At 43.8% G+C, this 22,133-nt stretch overlaps 1 protein-coding gene across 8 annotated transcripts in view; it reads left to right on the top strand.

Moving 5' to 3' along the window:
- The window catches only part of Drosha (drosha ribonuclease III), a 119,224-nt gene that overhangs the window by 91,652 nt on the left and 5,439 nt on the right, over positions 1-22,133 (top strand). For all 8 annotated transcript variants that reach the window (XM_006976109.4, XM_006976108.4, XM_042261401.2 and 5 more), the window contains 6 exons: positions 3,479-3,523; positions 5,163-5,320; positions 6,499-6,604; positions 16,617-16,758; positions 18,674-18,756; positions 18,840-18,943. In XM_006976109.4, coding sequence (XP_006976171.1) covers positions 3,479-3,523; positions 5,163-5,320; positions 6,499-6,604; positions 16,617-16,758; positions 18,674-18,756; positions 18,840-18,943 — 638 coding nt within the window. The remainder of the gene's footprint in view (positions 1-3,478; positions 3,524-5,162; positions 5,321-6,498; positions 6,605-16,616; positions 16,759-18,673; positions 18,757-18,839; positions 18,944-22,133) is intronic.

The following is a 22,133-nucleotide window of genomic DNA, read 5'->3' as shown; positions in this document are numbered from 1 at the left end:
GTCTTGAATCTGCTAGTTATTAAATGAGTGAAATGTTGACAAACCTGTGTGTGTGTGTGTGTGTGTGTATAATGTAATGAAAATGTAGTCAGATGAACTAACGCAGGTTGACGAACTCTGTGACTCAAGAGTGTCCATACAGCAAGGAGGGAGGCATCCTTTAAGGCCAGGGCTGGTGCTGAATACTGAGGTTCTTGGTTGGCTGCCGGGCATGAGACCAAATCAAGAGAAAGGTTTAGTTTGAAATGGGGCGCTCTGGTGAGGTTTAGCAACTGAGTGTGTCCCCAGTAGTTATTCAGGGGACCGGGCACCGAGGAGCAGGTGAGGGCGCAGTGTTGTCCAGGAAGAGGAAGGTTCTCTGGAGAGGGTCCTTTCGGGTTTCTCCTGCTGCTGGCCGAGAAGGAAGTCCTGCTTTCCGACAGCGTCCCCTTGCAGCCCTCTCAACAGCAGGGCTGGCTGGCTTCTCTCCCTCAACTGATTCTCACTTTCTGCAACAGTGTTTACTTGTATAGCCCTGCAGCCTTACCCAGTGAGTTTTCCTGCGTGGAAAGCTTGGGTTTCATTGTCCCACTGGCCCTCTTAAAACAGTGGAGAGGTGTTATGTAACCTTCCCTACCTTCGCCCGTCTTTTCTTTTTGTGTATCTGCCCTCAGCATCTCTGACCCAGGCCTTTCTCCTGCCCTCTAGAAATTGGAACTGTGTCTCTTTGAATTACTTCTGAGCAGCCTGGTGTGGGGTCTTCCACAGACTTGCCATTTTAACATGTTTAGTATTGGCCCCATCACCTTTAGTCTCTGTCTTTAAATCAGAAACCTTAGAATCTTTCCTGTCCCGAAGCTTGTTTTCTCCGGGTATCCGTTCAGTTTTAAATTTTCATCACTGTTGGTTGAATCAAGTGAGTCTTGGATTGCGTCTCTTGAAACTGACCTGCATTCTTCTTAAGGCCTCGAGTCTCTCCCTTGTTTAGCTGTCTGTTGTCCCTCACTGCGTCAGTCTTTGGTTATGCCAAGAGTTGTTGTGTGAGTGAGTGACGGGCCTTTCTAGTTTAAGATACTAGATTGCTAGTCTATACAACGATGCATAGAAGGTCTGGGTAGGTTTTGTTGTTGTTTGGACAGGACCTCACTGTGTAGCCCTGGGAGCTCACTCTATAGGCCAGGTGGCCTCGAACTCAGAGAGATCCACTTACCTCTCTCTCCTGAGTGCTGGGATTAAAGATGGGCACGGAGACCTGATGTTGTCCTCACCTGTTCGACCTGTTTTAGTCTCCTTTTCGCCCACGCTTTATGCCATTCCTTAGACGTTTCCCCTTTGTGCTTGTGTGTGGCTGGCTTTCGGTTCTCACCCTCTGCTGTTGGCTAGATTTTTCATATTCTTCCAGTCTTCTTTGAAGAGTTTCCTAACAGCCCCAGGCAGAGTGCTGTGGCCTTCCCTCTGGTGCCCACTCCCTCCCATCCTGGTGTAGGAGCTGCCATCCTTCAAGGGGCCTGTCTCAACTGCAGCCATTTCTTTTCATAGGAGATTTAATCTGAGAAAGTGGCAGCTGTGGCGTAGTTGAGAATGATTTTTCTCTATTAAGGGACCTACTGCAGGTACCTAAGCTCTGTTTATTTACCTTCGTTCTTCCTCATTAGGCCCCTTTGAGGACAGAGTTGTATCCTATTTATCTTAGTAACCTAATACATAATAGGTTTTTAATATCAATATGCTGTGGTAATGACCCAGTCAGTCTTGAGTCTTTTCTAGAAGCATGTCATAGTCCTGGAGCTAATTAACGGTATTGCTGGGACCCTGGTCTAGATCTTTCTAGTGTATTTTCTCTGACACTGCACTAGGGTAAGTATAAGGAGATGGATGTGAATGAAATGCCTGGTTGTAAGGTGGCATGGATTTACACCAAGATGGATGGCCATGACCATCCAAGGAGAAATCATACCTTTTTTAAAAAGAGAAAACCATGAAGCAGCAAGGAAATGAATTCGAGTGTCTATGTGACTCTTGGGTTCTGGAGAACTTGGGCACGGTTGGAGGAGAGGGCTGCTTTATGAATGCTGCTGATCCATTGTTATTGATGTTGCTGTTTTTCTTTGACCCGGCACCGGGCTCCGCGCCTTCACTGCGTTACTCACTGAGATAGCAGGGAACACTTTGACACAGGGACTCGGATTCTCTTTGGCTTACACCTGAGGCTTATACCTCTAGGTTTGGAGAGAATAAATAAATTCCAGTGTGGGATCAGAATGAAACCTAGGCGCCCCACCAGACTGCAGCTCTTCCTAACACCACACTCCCTAGCTTAATGTGAAACGTGAAGAGTTACTGCCTGAGTGCACGTGAGGTCAATGCCATAAGGCATCCGAAATTGTGACTTAGATGAGAGGTCATTGTAGCGGAATAAAATAATCCAAACTGAAGCAGGAATGAGGATCTGTAAAAATGACGACATACTCCACAGGAGACAGGGGCCGATTTGGAAGCATTCATTTTGTTGTGGGAGGAGAGAGAACCAGACATTGAGAGGACACCAGGAAGTGTGAGGAGGGATGGCATTCAGTATAATTCACTCTGGGGAATAGAAGGGAGAGGTGGTTGATTTGGCTAACAGTAGTCCTTTCATGTGCCTTTAGAAATGAGTTTGATGTTTAAACCCTGTCTTTAAACATTGTCTGAGAACCTCTGTGTGTTGTTCAGAAGTAAGTTGTTCAGAAACATGGGACTTTCATTTCGCTTTATGACCTTATGTGTCACAAAGGATCTTAATTTTCCTATACCCGGCCAAAAAACAAACTTTGGAAAAATACTTCTCTTCAGGTTATTTTTCTCACTTTTTAAAAAAAGTCTAACGTCAGGGCCTGAGAGTAGATCTAGGTTGAGGCTCCCTGAACCTGGAGGAAAACACTGTAATCCCAAGGAAATAGGAATTTATAACTGCTCCTGGATTTAACTCAGCCAATGAGATAATTTAACAGGATGTTCCATAAAGTTTATTTGTTATCATATTTCAAGCAAACATTTGTGTGAGCCGTGTTAAAGCATGGTCTCATAGTTGTGGGGACTTAGGAACTAGACTCGGGGTGTTTCTGCATCCTCTGAAACGAGCTCACGACCATGAAGTGAAATGAAAGAGATGTGAGGTGCGTTTCACCCAAGCTGCAGCAGGTACCCAGGGCTGGGGCATGCGGATGGAAAGTATGAATACAAGAGTGGTTTGATCCAGCGTAGTAGGTTCAGCAAATGTGGAAGTTAGTTTTAAAAGGCTCTCTTCCTCCCCAGCTTAATAGGCTAATGAGAGTCACTACAGGCAGTTTGAGTGGTGAATACACTTTTAAAAAATTAGTTTGCTAGCACTATTGAATTTGCAGTAAGTGGAGTCAGCATCTGAAATAGTTCAGTATTTCAAATAATGACATTTTATTTAGTACTCTAGAGTGTGTTAAATGACTCCCTTGAGCACTAAAGGCATCATTTCATTTTCCAGGATCTTCGAGAAGTCTGGCTCCATTATCCTCTCCACCCACTCCAAGTGAGTATGGCCTTCTTGTCTGCAGTGAGCCTTAGAACTCCATGGCTTTCCCTTACTTCTGTCCTGTGCACACACACCACCACCACCACCACCACCACCACCACCCCCCAGCCACATACACACACCTTTATCCTTTGATTCTCTTCCCTGGAATTAAGACTTTATGTTGAGTGCCAGTATAGGAAATTTTGGAAATAAATAGTAACTGTACCCAGGTGTTGTGTGTGCCCATGTGATCTGAAAGTCATGGGAGTCATGTTCCTCACAAGACAGAAAGGGACAGCCCTGTCCCAACAGATGCAAATGTACTAGGTTAACTCTTACATACCCTCGCGCCTGCTAGTGTAGGGAAAATGATGTTAGAGGTGATCTTAGGCATAGTTAAAGTAGAACACATAATTAATATTACTAAGTTATAACCTTATTTGGGCCTTAGGTATTGATTCAGATTGCATACAATTTACTGCATACTGATTTAGAAATTTAAAGGATCTGAAACAAGGTGCATGCTTTTCCTCGGTTCACTTTCAAAGTTTCTGTTCTTTGTTTTTCTTGCTGCTTTAGTTTAGGGTATGTGTACATGTATTTCACGTAGTCACACATCTTATATGTGAATATGTATTTAACATAAATAGTAATTACTAGTAATCAGATGTTCATGGGAGGTTTTATAATAGTAGATGGCAACTTAGAGTGCTTAAAGAATATTCTATTAAAAAATAAGGTTGCCCAATGTTGTTGAAAATGTTAATTTTATTTATACTTCTTATATTTTCTCCTTGCCAGTTGTTAAAGGCTCGTTGTTACATGGAGTAACACCTGTCTAGTGGAGTAATAATATCTACTGGAATCTGAATTCAGTTTTAATGATGCTCATTTGCCCAAACAGTTTGGTCTCTAGTTAGATGCACAGTAGTCCATTTACTCTAAAATCAGACTCTCAAAGGGCAGTTCCCAGACAGCAGCATTCCATCACCTAGAAACCTGTCAGAAGGGCAAATTCCTAGCACCCACTCTAGATGTGGAAAACCCTCGAGTCTTTCTACTCTAGGGGCAGGGCCCAGCCATCTGCCTTTACCAAGTCTTGCAGGGGCTTCATGAGGGTAGAGAACTGTTGCTTCTTGACCTTTTGGCTAGATCGAGTGGAGTTTAAGAGTCACTGCTCCCTGGCACAAACTTCCTCTACACACACACACACACACACACACACACACACACACACACACACACACGCACGCACACAGGCACACAGACACACACACACACAGGTACACAGACACACACATGCAGACACACAGACACACACACACAGACACACAGACACACACATACGGCAGCTGTTCTTCAGCTTGCATCTTCCTTAGAGAGTTAGTCTAATACCAGGGATTTTGAACTATCTGTGTACAGAACTTGGCCTTGAAATTTGAATGAAGATTGGAAAATATTATTTGAGCCTTCTTTAAATATTAGGTTTGTTTGCTATTCTAAGAGTGAGGAAGAGGCTTTTACTTTTTATTTGGCATTTCAGAAATTTCTGCCCACGGGAGATGGAATTTTACAGAACAGTGTCCTGCAATTGATAATTACTCTTGTAACAAAACCTACATGTGATTTTTAGTTTATTTCTATTTCCCTATAGCTACAAGAGCCAAATACGGATCGACAACTTATTGAAACTTCTCCAGTTCTACAGAAACTTACAGAGTTTGAAGAAGCAATTGGAGTCATTTTTACTCATGTTCGACTTCTGGCAAGGGCATTCACGTTGAGAACTGTGGGATTTAACCACCTGACCCTGTGAGTTCAGAGTACCCATGTAGCCCTACTTGACCATTTAGAGGAGGGAGTTCCAAGCCTTCCTGCCCTTCAGAGGAGAGTCATGTGGCTAGACGTACAGCAGCTAGACAGTGATGTGGACCGGGGGTGGTTCTCTCCTCCCATTCCTTCGGGTCTGTTCACAAGCATCTTGCTGTCTTCATGAAGTTTATGAGATCTGAGGGAATTAAAACCGTTCCCCATACAGAAACATGTATTAAATATTATCAGATTTGTAGACCATGTGGTTTATTTGTCAATTGCCATAAAACCTTAGAAACAGCCATAGATTAAGAAAAATAAATGTGACTGCTCTCTAGTAAAAGCTGCAGACAGGCTGTCACTGGATATGGCTTTCCAACTCCTACTTTAGATAATTGATTTGTTGAGACTATTGAAATTAAAAATAAGAAAAACTTTGCTAGAGATTAAAATCCTGAGTTCAGTCCTCAGCACAGGAAAAAAAAAGGAAGTAGCAAAATTATAGGTGTGAGTATGTATACAGCGTTATATAATACAGTGGTTTTTTTTTTCCTCTTCTCTTGAGTGGAAAATTCCCAACTCTCTTTAAACTATAAAATTAAAGACTCTAATAGCTTTTATAAATATTTGTAAATTAAATTCCAGATTTGAATAAATAACTTATATATTTAATAGCTTTAGAAAAAAATAGAGGCTCTTTTCTTTCTTATGAGAGTTTTTTCCATATTTTACTGTATTTTTCAGTTGATAGGACTAATCTTAATTTAGTAGTCATTTAATCCCTAAAGTATTCACTGTCGAGCTGGGCAGATTAGTGAAGGAGTTAAAGTGTGTACTGCTCTTTCAGAGGACCTGAGTTTGGGTCCTGTACCCATGCCAGGTGCTTACAATCATTGGCAGCTCCAGCTCCAGGTGATCTGACACCTTCTTCTGGTGTTACGTGCACATACCTATCACAAACACATAAACACCACACATACGCAATTAAAATAAAAATATTTTTTTAAAAATTCATTTTCCTAAATGTTCCTCAGTTGAGTGTGTCAGGGTATTATATTTAGTTTCATGCTTTAAAACAAAATGAACCAATTTTAATTTTTAAGTTGTAATCTTAAAAATTATTGTTTTTAAATCAACAAATGCTTATTGGTTAGCTTACAGTGATGTTTCTTTTTCAGAGGCCACAATCAGAGGATGGAATTTCTAGGTGACTCCATAATGCAGCTGGTAGCCACCGAGTACTTGTTCATTCACTTCCCCGATCATCATGAAGGACACTTAACGGTGAGTCTGTCTTCAGTCATCCCCTCTCATAACTTTACAGGATAATGGAGAGCAAGAAATGGGAGGCGCAATACACACTTGTTTAACCTATGACTTAGTTCTCGGTGACTGTGATAGTCATTTTTCTTTCATCCTGAGGGGAATAAAAGACAGACAGGGGAATAAAGTAATTACAGAAAAATACTCTGCCATATAAATTACATGGGAGCATGTGTGTGTGTGTATACATATGTGTGTATATACATATATATATACACACATGCGCACATTATAAAATGTGAGTGAGTGTAACCCAATGCAAGGTTGAATGTGTCAGATACTATAGAGGCACAGGCCAGTTGCTGGACTTATACGGTCAGGAAAAGATTCTTCTCGTTACAGAGTGCAGGGAAGGCTTCGTGGGCGTGGTGATGTTGGACCTTCAAAGATGGGTAGGATTTAGCCATTGTGAATTTGGTAAGAGTTGATTGCTCTGCAGTGGCTTCCTCCACACTGAGTCCAGAGAAACAAGGGCATGCATGAAAAACCTGGACTGAGGCAGCAGGGACTCGTGTGGCCCTGTGGCAGCATGAGAAGCGAAGTACGGAGACGAGATTAGGTTCACCCCCAGAGTAAAGTGGTCACCGCTCCTCCCACTTGTTTCCCTTAGCCACAGCTTACGATCTTTCGTTTGCTGCATGCAGTTGCTGCTGTGACACTCGCCAGTCACATACAGGTGAAAAGGCCGCCCGGCAGTCACTGAGGTCGGAGGACTCAGCGTGAACCCCAAGAAGCCCCTCGAGAATGGCATCGGGAAGGCTGGGGCTCCGTCAGGAGGAAAGTGGTCCTGCGCTGCCTGTTCTTCAGTGTAATCTCTGTTGTGTCGGAGCTAATGGCAGTTCGTTCATCCTTCTTAGATTGCTGTGTGTGGTTTTCTCTGGACAGAATCAAATCTTAGTTCCGCCACGGTGAGACCTGTTGGTAGTCCGTGTGAGACCCAAGTGTTGGATGCAGAGAGAACATGGAGCTTAGATGGGAATTGCAGTGGCGTTTCTCAGCTCAGTCTTCACTCCCTCCCTGGGTGCTGTGCTTCTGTCTTACACCGTGCGCTGCCTGTGCTGGGCTAAGTGCTCAGGAATCAGCAGCACCTCTCACTTTCCAGTGACCAGCTTGATTGCCATTTGAAATTAACTGCCTTGAGAAAGACAGGAGTTTCTTTGTTTAGCTGATAATTGAATTCTTGAGAAAATATGGATCTTTTTGAGAGCTAGTGTATCACATCTTGCTTATGAAGACAATATGTTGCACGTTCCCTTTTCTCCTTTAGAGAGGAAACTTCATAGATGTCAGAAGTATCTTGTTTATCTGAGAAGTAGTTAAACCGTACCAAATAGCTTGAAGTAACTGTTTTAAGGACTCTGAGGAAAATATGTGGTTCAAATGGGCATCCTCCTTCCCCTGGTAGTCTTCCAGAATTAACTGTGGATTCTAAGACCTTATGGGATGGGGCCTTTCTTCAGATGCGGATTCTAAGACCTTATGGGGATGGGGCCTTTCTTCAGATGTGCGGCCGCTCACGAACTCCAGCACTAGGCAGCAGTGAACTAAAGCGCAGGAGACCTGAGTCCTGCCTGTGAGCAAACCCAGGGCAGTGCTGGAGGTTCAGGGCCTGGCTGCTTTCCACAATCCCTTCAATGCTAGGAGTGGGTCTTAGTCAGGGTATCTGTTGCTGCGAAGAGACACCCTGACCACAGCAACTCTTTTAAAGGAAAACATTTCATTGGGTGGCTTACAGTGCAGAGGTTCAGTCCATTATCATCATGGTGGGGAGGGACATGGTGGCGTGCAGGCAGACATGGTGCTGGAGAGGTAGCTGGACATCTTGTACAGGCAACAGGAAATGAACTGAGATGCTGGGTGGTATCTCGAGCATAGCAGACCTCAAAGCCCACTCCCACAGTGACATACTTCCTCCCACAAGGCCACGCCTACTTCAACAAGACCTCCTGTCCCATTAGTGCCACTCCCTGTGGGGGCCGTGTTCTTTTAAACCACCACAGAGTAGAATTGATTTTGGTTTTGTTATTTTGAGATAAGTTTTGTTCTGTAGTCCAGGCTGGTTTCAAACTCATGGCAGCTTTCTTGCCTGAGTCTCTCAAATGTTGGTATTATGGGTGTGGTCTAGCACACCTTGCTCCAGAAGCAGCTTTATACAAGATGAGTTTCTCAGCCTTGCTGTCTTCAAATTAAGAGTTTTTATTAGACTGGTGTTAGCAAATGATGAAACTATGGTACAGTGGTTTTATACTGCATTATTACAGAATGGTCTGGAAGAAATGAACAGCACCAGCAGATCTGTTGGCAAGACAAAGATGATCTGTCCTAAGCACAATTAAACACTGACGTGTTTTTTCCTTCCTTGAAACGGCATCTCCAATGGCTTCTATCGCTCTGTATTCTGGACCTTCCCGTACCTCTTTTCTTAGCTCCTGTGTCTTTGACTCCTTTGCATGTTCAGCTTATTCCTTACAGCTAGCAAATATGTCAGCATCTAAGAGGTCACTACCAGAGCATGTCTCCTTCTAACATATTGTCCTCAGACAGTCTATTCCGTGTGTATCAGCAGTTTCATCTTACTGGCAGAAAGCTTGCAACTGATCTCTTCAAGCTCCCTTCTGTCCTAAGCTCTAGTTCCAGGTGCTAAAATGGAATATAATGTTCTTCCACCTCAGTCTTCTTGAAGCTTCCTGAGTAATGGGTTAATGACAACATCAGCTATCTGGTTCTGTGTGTCAGAAACCTGGAAGTCCTCTTTGTCTCCTCCCTTTCTCTTCCCTCCTCCCAAGTTCTAACAGTGTTACTCTGTATTTCTGGAATGTGTCCTATCTCCATCTCCATAGCTACCCTCCCAGTCCTGATCACCTGGATCACTAAAATGTGTTCTTCATAGCCATCAAAATGTTACAGGAAGAACGTGATTGTCAGGGATGCCCAATTAGAAGCAATAACTTTTATAAAATTATAAAGGATGGGAGGCTTAAGGTTCTGGTCATACAAAGCACAGGGTAGTAGAGCATCCTTCTGCAAGAGGAGTAGGCTCCCCAAGTCCCCAGATTCCTTCTGGACTATCTGCTACTCTTGAAAAGCTTGCCTGGCATTTTTGAGGGCACTTTTGTACTCTGCCTAAGAGATGGACAGTTTAAAGCTGAATCTTTCAGGAGGCCCTGATCTCAGGATGGCTTGCAGTCATTTTTCTTCTATCACTTTGTACCCCGATGCAATCCATTTTATGTGTTTCATCCAGAAGAGCCCTTTTACAGCAGCCCTCCTGTGACTACACCAACCAGCCGTTTGTCCTCAATTTGCCAGCATCAGAACTGTCCCCGTTCTCAGTTGTCAGACCTCCCCGCTTCCTTCAGCTTCTCCCTAGATGACCTCATCCTGTCTGTCTTGTGATTTTGAAAACATCTGAATGCTACTTCCTGATTTATGTCCACAGCCTTTCTTTCCTCCTCACACTAGACTCACAGCTACGGGGTATAGCGATTCTCAGATATCTAGATATATAAACATGCAAGCCTTTAACTGGATTTCTAACAGGCACCTCAGACTTACGTGTCTAAAGAAAACAGTTTGAGGGGCTGGGGATTTAGCTCAGTGGTAGAGCACTTGCCTAGCAAGCGCAAGGCCCTGGGTTCGGTCCTCAGCTCCGGAAAAAAAAAAAGAAAAAAGAAAACAGTTTGCACCTCAGTTGTGCTTTTTTTCCCGTTCAGTGTTCTTCATGCTGATACAAATGATTCCATTAGTTCGGTTGCCAGAGGCCTTAGGGTCACCCTTGTCTTTGCCTGGTCTTACACCTCCCCAGCTTGAGCGCACCTGTGGACTTGAACTTCTCAGTCAGCTCCGCGTCTGACAGCAGCCCCGCCGCTGACGCTGTCTGGCCACAGCCACGCTCTCCCGTCTACCTGGCCCTTTCCTCTCCAGTCTGTCTTCCGTGCAGTGTGTAGAGGGATTCTTTTCCTCCGTGTTGGAGGCTGAACCCCAAGGTTTGTACATGTGAGGCGGGCACTCAGCGCTGAGCTGCACCCCTAGACAGGCCATTTGGAAAGGGCAGCCAGGTAACAAGTCTCCTTTGCCTCAGACCTTGCATTCTTTCTACCTTCAAGGTAAAAGAAGATGCTGTTTAGTCTCCTCCCAGCCCCTTGACATGGGCCTACACGGTGATAGTCCTGTCTAGGTGATCCACGTAGCCAAATTCCTCATCCTCGTTAGCTCTGTTTGGTTAGCCTGCTCTGCTTAAACAGGCAGTCCCTTCCTCTGGTTCCTAGTTCACTCCCTTTGATTGGAGCTTCATCCTCATTTCCTCCCTGGGACTGGGCATGTGTTGTTCTAGCCGTCTCCCATCAGAGTAGACACTGAAAACATTGTGTCTTTTCTATTCCGAATTTTGGTTCATTGGGAAATTCCTGTTATATAGGTACTCAGAAAAAATAGGCTTTGAATGAATGCTCTTCACAGCCCAGAGTAACCATCTTTAAGTCTTGTTTGGACCGCGGCTAGAGAGCCAGCCAGACCCTTAGTGGTCTTGCCTACACCTCTTGAGACCGTCACGTGCTCTTTCCACCCTGCACCAGCCTGCTTGGTCCAGGCCTCTTCCGCCATTGCCTTAGCACATGCTGCTTCTCTGCCTGGAAACCGTTCTACTTCAGTCCGTTATTCTGCCTGGTATCGCCTCGTATCCCCTCACTTGGCAGTTAAGACCTGGCTTCTGGGTGTAGGAGAAGCTTTCCTGATCCCCCCTCCCCCGCACTCCACCCGTCTAAAGTCTGCGTTCCTTTCTATTCTAGCGTTGATTTCAGCTCGCCTACTCCACTAGACTATAAGTTCCATAAGAGATGCTTGATTTTTTTCCTCTCTAGCCCTGCAGTACCTAAGATAGGTTAGGTTCTCAACACAGACTTGGTAAAGAAGTCAAAAAGGGACAGTTTGCAGAAGCTGAAGTCACACAGCGGGCAGAGCGAGCGGTTCTCTAGAGAAATGGCATGTTACTTTACGTTCAAAGGATGAACTGGAAACTGACTCTTAAATGTGTGTGCAGATTACTGGAATTGCATGGGAAAGGGTAGCAGTTGTTCCTTCTTGTGATTAAAGGCATTGATTGAGTGGCAATAAATCGCATTGGAAAGCCTGACCATGGAGCCAGTTGGGCACACACTTGTTTTACAAAGAATAAAGACAACAGGGCAAATGTAGTTGTGTCTTCCAAGTTTTACAGGTTGTTGAGGAAAAGTCTTGCCCTGTGAGTGAGTACTGGAAGAGCCTGCTCAGGAAGGAATGCAGATCATATACAGTTAATACACAGTAAGCCTTAGCTTAATGGAGTTTGAATTGGGACATCTGGGGGAAGTCTTCTATCTAGACACTCAGGTTTTTGTTCTCTAGGTAAGATTACCTATAGGGTCAGCGTGACTAGAGAGCACCAGAAAGAAAACCTTGCTCAGGCCCGAATGCCTGCCCCACACACTTGCAAACACATACCCTTCCTACTTAGCACGGTGTTCCGCTGCGGAGCTAGCAGGGGCTGCTCGTTCCATGGCTGCCATGTGCCAGGCACTGTGTCCGATGGTGACCGCACTAGCAAGATGAACTTGTGCAAGTGTTTGGCTTGATTTTAGAGGCGCAAGGCAGGGTAAGAGGAGAGAGAGCAGGGATTGCAAACAAAAAGCTGGAGAAGTGGTGATCTCATCCTGCCCTGCTGCCTCCTGATAGCAGAGTATAAATCATCCAGGCAGGCAGGTACCCCAGCCAACAGAGCTCTGAAAAGATGGATTCCCCAGCCTCCCAACGGAGGATTTCTCTATCACTGACATCATTTGGCTCCTCACGTCTGACCTGCATTCTGCCGGCTATCGTTTGTGTACCTTTGCTTTAATTACCATGGGAAACGGAGACCGGCTAGCTACCCCTCTTGGTATAAAAGACTGTGTGGCAGGTCATTGTCAATTTTAATTGTAGACTTTGCTTTCAGTCCACTGTTAAAGCCCTCAAAATAATAGATCCCAGTCTACTTGCCTTACACTAGGTGGCCCTCTTGGGTAGCCTATGTCCTACACTGTGGTTTCCTCCTAGAACCAAGATTGACTAGGGAAGTTGAAGGAAACCAATAAATCTCGTCCTTATGGAAGTTTAAGTTTAAAGTAAGTGTGGGAGACTTATATGCTGAGATTGTTCAAAACCAGAATCTGAGATTTAGAATATTTGTTGGCCCTTGGCTGGCATTAAGGGATCAGCAGTACCTTTGTCAGGTTTTCAAAGGCATTAACTGTACTTTTGTTTGTTGTTTTTGGTTTAAAATTAAACTTTGAGGAGGGCTAGTTTAAAAAAAAAGTTGGTAGGGATAGGTAAGTATTTGGTAGAGGGGAGGATCTTGAAGGCAGTAAGGAAGTGGGTATCCAGAAGGTTTTGTATTAAAATAAAATCTACAGGGATTCTAGAACTTTCTAGAATCATTTCCCTATTACTGAAGAGTGAGCAAACCTTACCTAATACTGATGCTACTGTGGATAGCACCTAGATTTCTCCTAAAACTAAAAGGTAGATCATGCCCTCTGTAGAAAATGGTAATTACAGTATTAGCATCTTGCCTTGCACGAGCCCCTTTAGGGGCTCCTTATCCTCTGCAGGGACATTTGGACCTTCTTCCAGCTCCTGTGGCCTTGCCTGTATCAGCTCTTCCTCACTTGGCTCTGATTTTCCTTCTAGCTCCCTCGATGGTCACCTTGCTGTGTCATGGTTCCTACTTTTGCCGCTGTGGTTCATTTTCATAGAAAACCCTCCCAGCCATTTTCCCATTAATTACCTCACTCTTTTTTAGTTCTTTGTTCATCAGAATCTATATGAACTTTTTCCCCCCAAAGGTCAAGCATGCCGAGCTCAGAGTTCACAATTCTGATGACTTGGTGTTTGAGAGAAATGTGGGTACCAACACCTGAGAAGCATCTTCGACCTCAGTCTTGCAGTTGGGTAGAATGCTCTTGAGAGGAGTCACCCAGGGCAGCTTCTCTGGAAAGCTTGGTCGAGAGGAGCAGCTGGGTGCTCCTGAGTCTCGGCTCGGGTCTCTGGGAGCATGGTGGTGACTATTGTGGCTGACTTGTGTGTGGCTTTCTTAGGAGTGGGTCCATGCGGAAGGAAGCACTTGAGAAGGATGCTGTTGATCCTGTTGGATCCTCAGCCTCCACTGTTGCCATGCTGACCTCACACGGTCACAGGTTTTGCTTCTGTTGTCTATCCTCACTGTACCCATGATTTGGCAAGTAGCAGATTTATCCTGAAGTTGAATTCACCGGAGGACAAAGACAGAAATTGTCACTTTAATGCCCCTCCATTTGGGCTTTCATGCTTCAAGAATAAAGTCTTACCTCATTTTACTTCATGTTCCAAATGGAAATGGACTACAAAAATAAGGTTAATTACTGGTCCCCCTTTCCTCATTGATGATTGGTTCATACTCTGAATTTTTAACATGAACTTCACAGGTCTCAGTTTCTGTTAGCTACCTTGCTGCTTTAAGCCCTGCCAGGGGTTGTTGTAAAGTAAAGCTGAAAGCATTCCCTGTTTTCATCCACACTGCTTTCTTTCTCTGTCAGACAGTGTTACTCCATAGTACCGAAGGAGGGTCAGTGACCCTGGAAGTGGCAGCTGGGGCCTGATAGCTGGTGTCTTAGTCAGGGTTCTATTGCTGTGAAGAGACACCATGACCACACAACTCTTAGAAAGGAAAACATTTCATTAGAGCGGCTTACAGCTTCAGAGGTTCAGTCCATTATCATCATGGTGAGAAGCATGGTGGCGTGCAGGCAGATATGGTGCTGGAGAAGGAGCTGAGAGTTCTACATCTTGGTCTGCAGGCAGCAGAAGGAGACTGTGTCACTAGGCCTGGATTGAACATATGAGACCTCAAAGCCCACCTCCACAGTGACACACTTCTTCCAACAAGGCCTCACCTCCAACAAGGCCACACCTCCTAATGTGCTGTTCCCAGTTGGCCAAGCGCTCAGCCACATGAGTCTGTGGGGGCCACTCCTATTCAGACCACCACAGCCAGCATCATGTCATCACTTATGTGTGTTCTTATTCACATGGGCATTGGTCCTGGGGCATGAGCACGCCATTTACACAGCCTGTGGAATTTCCCTTCTTACCCAAAGTGTGGATTCAACTTGCTCAACATAACCCCATTCCCCGAATAAGCTTCCTATCCCTGTGGCATCTGCTTCAGCTCGAAAGAGGTAGCTCAGGTACTCTGTAAGTTGGATTGGATTTGGCCTTTTCAATTTTCAGCTCTTTTGTGGGTTTTAATTTTTATCTTTTTATTAGTGTACATTAATTGTACAGAACAGCATGTATATAATTAGTTTTAAAGAACGAGTGTTCGGAAGAAACAATGTAGTGAGGGGGAATAGGAAGGAAGTGGAGCAGAGACAGGCGAAGAGTTACGGTCTCAAATTCAGTCGCGGGCATGGCTTATGAAGATCAAGTTGTATTTCTGCTGCATGAATCATTGCCAGACAAATTAAGAACATATTGTTCCTTATTTATCTATTGTCAAGGACTCAATATCAAGCACTGAGAATAAATCTTGATTTTCATAAGCTTTGTTGACACTGTGGAGCCATAGAGCATAAAACTTGCATCTGATAAACACAGTGCACTCTGGACCGGTGGCGGGTGTGATGCCCGCATGACTCATGGCTGCTTCCTCCTGACCCCGGGTTCAGGAACCAACAGTTTGTGAGTGCATCTGGTGAGGAAAGTTAGAGATTTAGGTGCAGTGTTCCCCCGAGTCTTCGGGATTGGGGATACTTCTGTCAGTTCTTTCAAGTTTGATGAGTTCTCATCTTGTTATCTGCCTGCTTCCCCAGTCCCCCTTCCCATCTCTGTCCTAGTGCATGTTAAATGCTGAAAGTGGGCTTGTTATGGACACTTGGAATGGATCAGTTGTGTAGTTTCCAGGCAGTGTCTCATATTACTATTCAAATAATCCTTGGAGGCCTCTTAGTAATCTTGAATTCCTAGGAGACATTTCTGTTTGAATTCCTGAGGTTAAAATATACAAATAATTTTGAAATTGGGGGCTGGAGTGATGGCTCAGTGGTTTAAAGAGCTCGCTGCTCTTGTAGAGGATCTGAGTTCTGTTACTAATAACCATGTGGGGAGGCATACAGCTGCCCCCCCCAGGAATTCCAGCATCCTATGGTCTCCACAGGCATCTAAGCACATGTAGTGCACATGTATGCACACATGAAAATACACAGTAAATAAATAAAAATAAATCTTAAATAAAGTGTCTGAGTATGAAAAGACTGAGATAAGGGAGTACATAATATAGATCTTTAAAATAAAAATGATATAAATAAGTAGGTGATTCAATAATATTGAAACATCTCTTCCGTAAGTCATGTAGTATCAAAATTAGGATCTGTACCATGAAATATGATGTTTCTTTTAGATTTAAAACAGGTTTGTTTGGTGGATGTGCCCCCTATAATTATTGGCTATGACTGATTATTTCAGGGTATGGGAAATTTGTTTGGGATGGTAAAAATGTGTAAGATTTTTAAGATTAATGTAAATGTACACACAAAGGGGTATATTTTATTGGATGTAAATTATATTTAATTAACATGATTTTTTAAAGTTTCAATGCTTCCTAGTTTGTAGCTTTGAACCTGTTAGTAGTCATATTTTAGTCATACTGCTGTGTACCTCTCTCCCAAAGTCTTCTCACTGCTACTAATTAAGTGATTGAGTGTGTGACTGTTGGGTTAAGTCGAGGTGGTAGAGCAGGGTGAGTTTCTGAGGAGACGGTAGAAGCACTTGGAGTAGGTTGTAGTCACCCAAGGATGAGGACCTAGATCTTACCTTACCTGGTATCCCTTCATGACGCGCTGTCCAGGTGATTGGCTTCAACACAGGAACAAAGGAGAGACCAGACTGCAGTGGTGTCTAACTCTGCCCCATTCCTTTTTACCAGTTGTTGCGAAGTTCTTTAGTGAATAACAGAACTCAAGCCAAGGTGGCCGAGGAGCTGGGCATGCAAGAGTATGCCATCACCAATGACAAAACCAAGAGACCCGTGGCCCTGAGAACCAAGACACTGGCAGACCTTTTGGAATGTGAGTACTCCCTACAGGGTAAAGCTTTTAACCAGCACGTTCAGGGTTCAAGTTGAACTGACTAGAGCTTCTTCTCATGATGATGATGATGATGATGTTCTGGCTAAAGAACCTCTCTTCTGTCTTTTTCTAGTTCTTTTCAACGAAGTTCTATATATTCCAGGTTAGCCCGGAAATTCCTGTGTAGTCAAAGGTAGCCTTGACTTCTTGGGTACTCCTGCCTCTACCTCCCAAGTGCTGGTATTATAGGCATGGGTGACCACATCTGTCCAAGAAACCTCTTTTGTTTTTAACTTTTTATTTATTTTTGCTTTTCACTGAGACGTGAATAATATATTTTTTGTTCAATTTATATTCAGGAGTGGCTGGCCCTCCCGCCGTCCTGACCCTCGGTCACCAGATCCCTTTGTGAGAAGCAGTAATGCGATGTGAAGACTTGTTACTGTGACTCACAGTAGTGGTTATCTTTTGTTTGTTTGTTTGTTTGTTTGTTGTTGCTACCCAGTGTCCTTCATAAAGGGACACAGGTGATGGGATAACTTATTCACTAACTACTGAAATTACCAACTGTATTTTGAGTGAGTACAAAACTCTGAACAGACCCCATCTTTTGCATTTTCTGATATGGTCTGGAAGCATTATAATTAATTCCACTATAGCTCATTAAGGGATTATACACATAATTTTATTATTTCTCATATTACTTCAAAAGAACTAGAATATTCTCTGGGCCTTAGAGCTTTTTATATTATAGTATTTTTCAGAGTTGGAATTATGTGCAAATCCTAAAGTCTGCTGGGCAAACCAGCTGACTTACAAAGCATAGACTGTCTAATCAAGACACCTGAAGAGAAGTGAAACTCAATTGAGTGATCAATGGCACTGGCACTTTTATTTTAGCTCAATGAAAGATACTTTCAGTCTCTTAAATAAATGCACCATTTGTCTACTTAGTTAAAATTCTTTTAAATGAACTCATCTTTGGAATTGTCCCTTATTAATTCAGTTACATAGATTATTGTGTTGTCATTGAGTTGTTCTTAATTTGGACAGGTAAAATCTTTAAATTTCTCATTTCTTTTCCTGTTTATGAACTTTAACCTGGAACTGGTACACAAGTGGTCTCAAGATTGGTATTGGGCACGGCGGGTCCAAAGATGTGCTTATTCCGGCATCGTCTGATCTGCAGCTCGAGTTTTGATTTCTTTGGTGTTAGCTTGGTTATTTTCCCAGACACCATTTCGACCTAGTCTGCACTGTAGCATTTGGTATAGCCTTTACACCAGTGGTTCTCAACCTGTGGGTCATGACCCTTTGGGGGTGTGTGTGTGTGTGTGTGTGTCAAATGACCCTTTCACAGGAGTCGCCTAAGACCATTGGAAAACACAGATATTTACAATTCGTAACAGTAGCAAAAGTACAGTTATGAAGTAGCAGTGGAAATAATTTTATGGTGTGTGGGGGTCACCACAACATGAGGAGCTGTGTTAAGGGTCGCAGCAGTAGCAGGGTTGAGAACCGCCAGTTTAGACTGTTCACTTAGTCCCTAGCTAAGTGCAGTTCAGTCTCTGTGTTCTGTGATTTTGCATCCTAACCACGCATCTACGTTGGTGCTTCTGGTGTTAGTGATAAAGGGCACAGTTTTATTTAAAGAAAAAAGAAATAATTATGCTTTTAAAAAAAAGTGTCTAGAAGTCAGAAACCTTGTGAAAATACTGCTCAGCCCTAAGGACCGGGAGGTGTCTCAGTGAGCATACACGGCCCTTGTGGAGGACCCGAGTTCTGTTCCGTTCACCCATGTTGGCACACATATACGTGCAATTAAATACGAAGGTTAATAAAAATGAAGGAAGTTCAGCTCTTGCTGTTTCTGGCGAATAGCAGTGCACTGCTTACCCCGCGCTCTGTTTTTCAGCATTTATCGCAGCGCTGTACATTGACAAGGACTTGGAATATGTCCACACTTTCATGAACGTCTGCTTCTTTCCGCGGCTGAAGGTGAGCTCTGGCGCTGTCGGCGCTGTGCGCTCTGTTTCCGGTGGTCTGAGCCACAGCACTCAGCGCTCTGTCTGATCCCACAGGAGTTCATTTTGAACCAGGACTGGAACGACCCCAAATCGCAGCTACAGCAGTGTTGCCTGACGCTGAGGACCGAGGGGAAGGAGCCCGACATTCCCTTGTACAAGTAAGTGCTTCCTGCTCGGCCATGGCCGCGGTGTTCTCGGTGGGTGTTCTCGGTGGCTTGTTCGTGGGCTCAGATGGAAAATGCAAAGTGCATGGATGACGGAGACGAGAGACTTCCGGAGACGCTGGCTAAGCCCTGAAGTGCTCTGTCGTAGCAGCTATAAGTGGGTGCATCTTGATTGTTCCCGCTTTCTCCCAGGTACAAATCTCTCTGACCTCCTGCCTGCCTGGCAGGAAGATCTGCTAAGGCTATGAGATCAAAGTACTGCAATTCAGATGCAGTACTTGTTGATTTTTTTTAGGTGTATTTATATATGCATATGTATGCTTTGCCTGCATATATGTATGTGCACCATATGATGAGTGGTTGGTGCCTGTGGAGGTCAGAAAGGAACTGGAGTTACGGACGCTTGTGAGCTGCATTTGGGTGCTGGGAATTGAACTTGGACCCTCTTCAGGAGCAACAAGTGCTCTTAACCCCTGACCTTACCTCTCAAGCCCCCAGGGGAAGTAGTTTTTTTGTACAGTTTTTTATGTGTATGATTTCTTGTAGGGGTGGTGAGCTATGTATTGTTTGTAGCAACCTTTGAGTGCCGCTTTGTGCTCTCCCGTGAGTACAAGGGAAGCTGTTGGCCTCTGTCTGTTACTTAGCACTGTCTCCCTTGAGCCTCTGTTGGCCTCTGTCAGGTCTCCCATGCCAGGCTGAAAGGGAACAAGTGTTTACTGCTGCTACTTTGTTTCTCAAGTGCTTGGTCTTCCTGGAATCCGTTGCCTTCCACTTTTGAATGTAGCCAGAAGACATTCAGAAGCAATGTGCATGAGTAATGGGTCACTGTATCACATAACACCAGTACTGATGAGAACAGATTCGACTCGTATCTGTTGATGTTCACATGTGGATTGAGAAGGGCTTTAGATGGGAATTGGAAAGTAAGGACTCATTTACATACATGACTGCCTCCCAGGGTATGTTGATACATGATTTTAGGGATGCTTCAAAATCTAGTTTCACAGGCGGATCTCTGCGAGTTCAAGGCCAGCCTTGGCTACAGAGTGAGTTCCAGGAAAGGTGCAAAGCTACACAGAGAAACCCTGTCTCAAAAAACAAAAAACAAACAAACAAGCAAAATCTAGTTTCATTGGGCTGGGGAATCCTCAGCAGTTAAGAACACTTGCTGCTCTTGCAGAAGGACCCGAGTTCAGTTCCCAGTACCCACATTGGGAGGGCTCACAACCATCTGTAACCCAGCTCCCGGGATCAGATGCTCCTCTGGCCTCGATAGGTACCTGCATATGCTTACTGCTGTAGTTGGCGGTTTGAACCTGGAGAGTGAGGGGCTAAAGTGAGCCGACTAACTCTCATGCAGTAGCCATCTTTATTCAGAGCATCAGGCAATTTATACTCTGAGGGATAGATATGAAGAATCACATGAGTAAAGTGCTCAGTCACAAGGACAAGCCACACATGACAAAAACATGTTTTTGCATAGAGGCATATGAGTAACAGCTGAAGTAAACTCACACCCATGCACTACACTTGGGAGGAACACGAAAACACACTCCAAGAACATTTGTGTGTTTTGTAGGAACTGATGTCACAAGGCCCTTGTGTTTTCTTGGAGTTTTCTCACAAACACTCAGAATTCTTACATGACCTCATTTTTACACACACACACACACACACACACACACACACACACACACGCACGCACACACGCACGCACGCACGCACGCGCACACACACAGGCACACACGCACATACATATATACCCTTTATTAATTAAAAATAATCTAGTTTCAGTACTGTTTGCTCCATGCCTTTGGGAACACAAGGTTCTAAGCAAACCCATGTGTACAGGTGTGTTCCTTCTGAGAGCCCCTCCTTTGGACTTTCCAAACTTCACACCATTAAAACAATAGTCACAACAGTTTCTGAGCTTTTGTGCAGCCAGTAAAACAGAGGTCAGAAGAGTAGTCACCCTGTGGCCAGCTACTCTAAATTGTGCAAGTGGCTGTCAGTATGAAACAGGTTTTGTTGTTGTTGTTGTTGTTGTTGTTGTTGTTGTTGGGGAAAAGCCCTAAATATTTAGCAGTAGGTTATTCATCTGTCTGATAAGCATAATGAATACGCTATGAGAAACGAGTGTCTCAAAGACTCTCCATCTAAGTGATAACTGAGGGTCAGTGATAAAGATGGCGCCTGTCTTACAGCACAGGCATGATTGCTTTAGTAAGAACTGCCTTTAATGGAGGCTGGAGAGATGGCTCAGTGGTTCGGAGCACTGGCTGCTCTTCCAGAGGACCCGGGTTCAATTCCCAGCACCTACATGGCAGCTCACAACTCTGTAACTCCAGTTCCAGGGGATCCATGGCACCAGGCATGCATGTGGTGCACATATATGTGCATGCAGGCAAAATACTCATACACGTAAAGTAAAATAAATAAATCCTTTAAAAAAAAAACCAAAAACAAAAAACTACCTTTAAGAAGCCACAATGCGCACCCTTGAATGTGTAAACACAAAGGAAATTGCTGTGCGCTCTGCCCATACGTCTTCCCACCAGATGATGACTTTGTTCTTGTTATCAAGATGATGGGCTTGTTTTACATAGTTACATGATTACTGTGTTCATTCCATTATCATTCTTGGCTACTTTTAATTTCCCTTTTCCATGAGTTATCAGTTTTTTTACATTTGAAATCTGCACCTTGTCATTAAATCCGGAGTACCTGGAGCTTTGTTTTTTAGTGGTTGTGTTATATACTTGCCATTATAGCATATCTCTGAAATGATCACAGATGTTTCAGAAATTAAATATGTTTTCTAATCTCTTCGATAAAATACTAGACATTAGAAAAAAATCCATAAAGGGTGTGAAACCATTGAGGTGTGACTTGAGATGTTATTACCCATTTATTGCTTTTAGCTGTGATAAACATGGTAAAATAGCTAAAGCCCTCAATTCTTCATATAAAAGTTTGTTAACTATGTGATACTCAAATATCCACACTTAGAAGTTGTTTTAAAGTATTACATATTTGGGGGAAAATACTTGACTATGAGCCCTCAGATACTGTTCCTATTTGAGAAAAATAAAATGCAATGCAGATATTTTTTCAGACTTCCTATTTCCAAACTCTATGTAGCAAATCAAAAATTGAACCACTTCCTTGTTCCTATTTCTTGTTA

Source organism: Peromyscus maniculatus, chromosome 15, assembly GCF_049852395.1.
Source record: "Peromyscus maniculatus bairdii isolate BWxNUB_F1_BW_parent chromosome 15, HU_Pman_BW_mat_3.1, whole genome shotgun sequence".
Taxonomy (NCBI): domain Eukaryota; kingdom Metazoa; phylum Chordata; class Mammalia; order Rodentia; family Cricetidae; genus Peromyscus; species Peromyscus maniculatus.
Note: the sequence above shows the minus strand (reverse complement) of the source record. Positions and strands in the feature narration are given on the sequence as shown.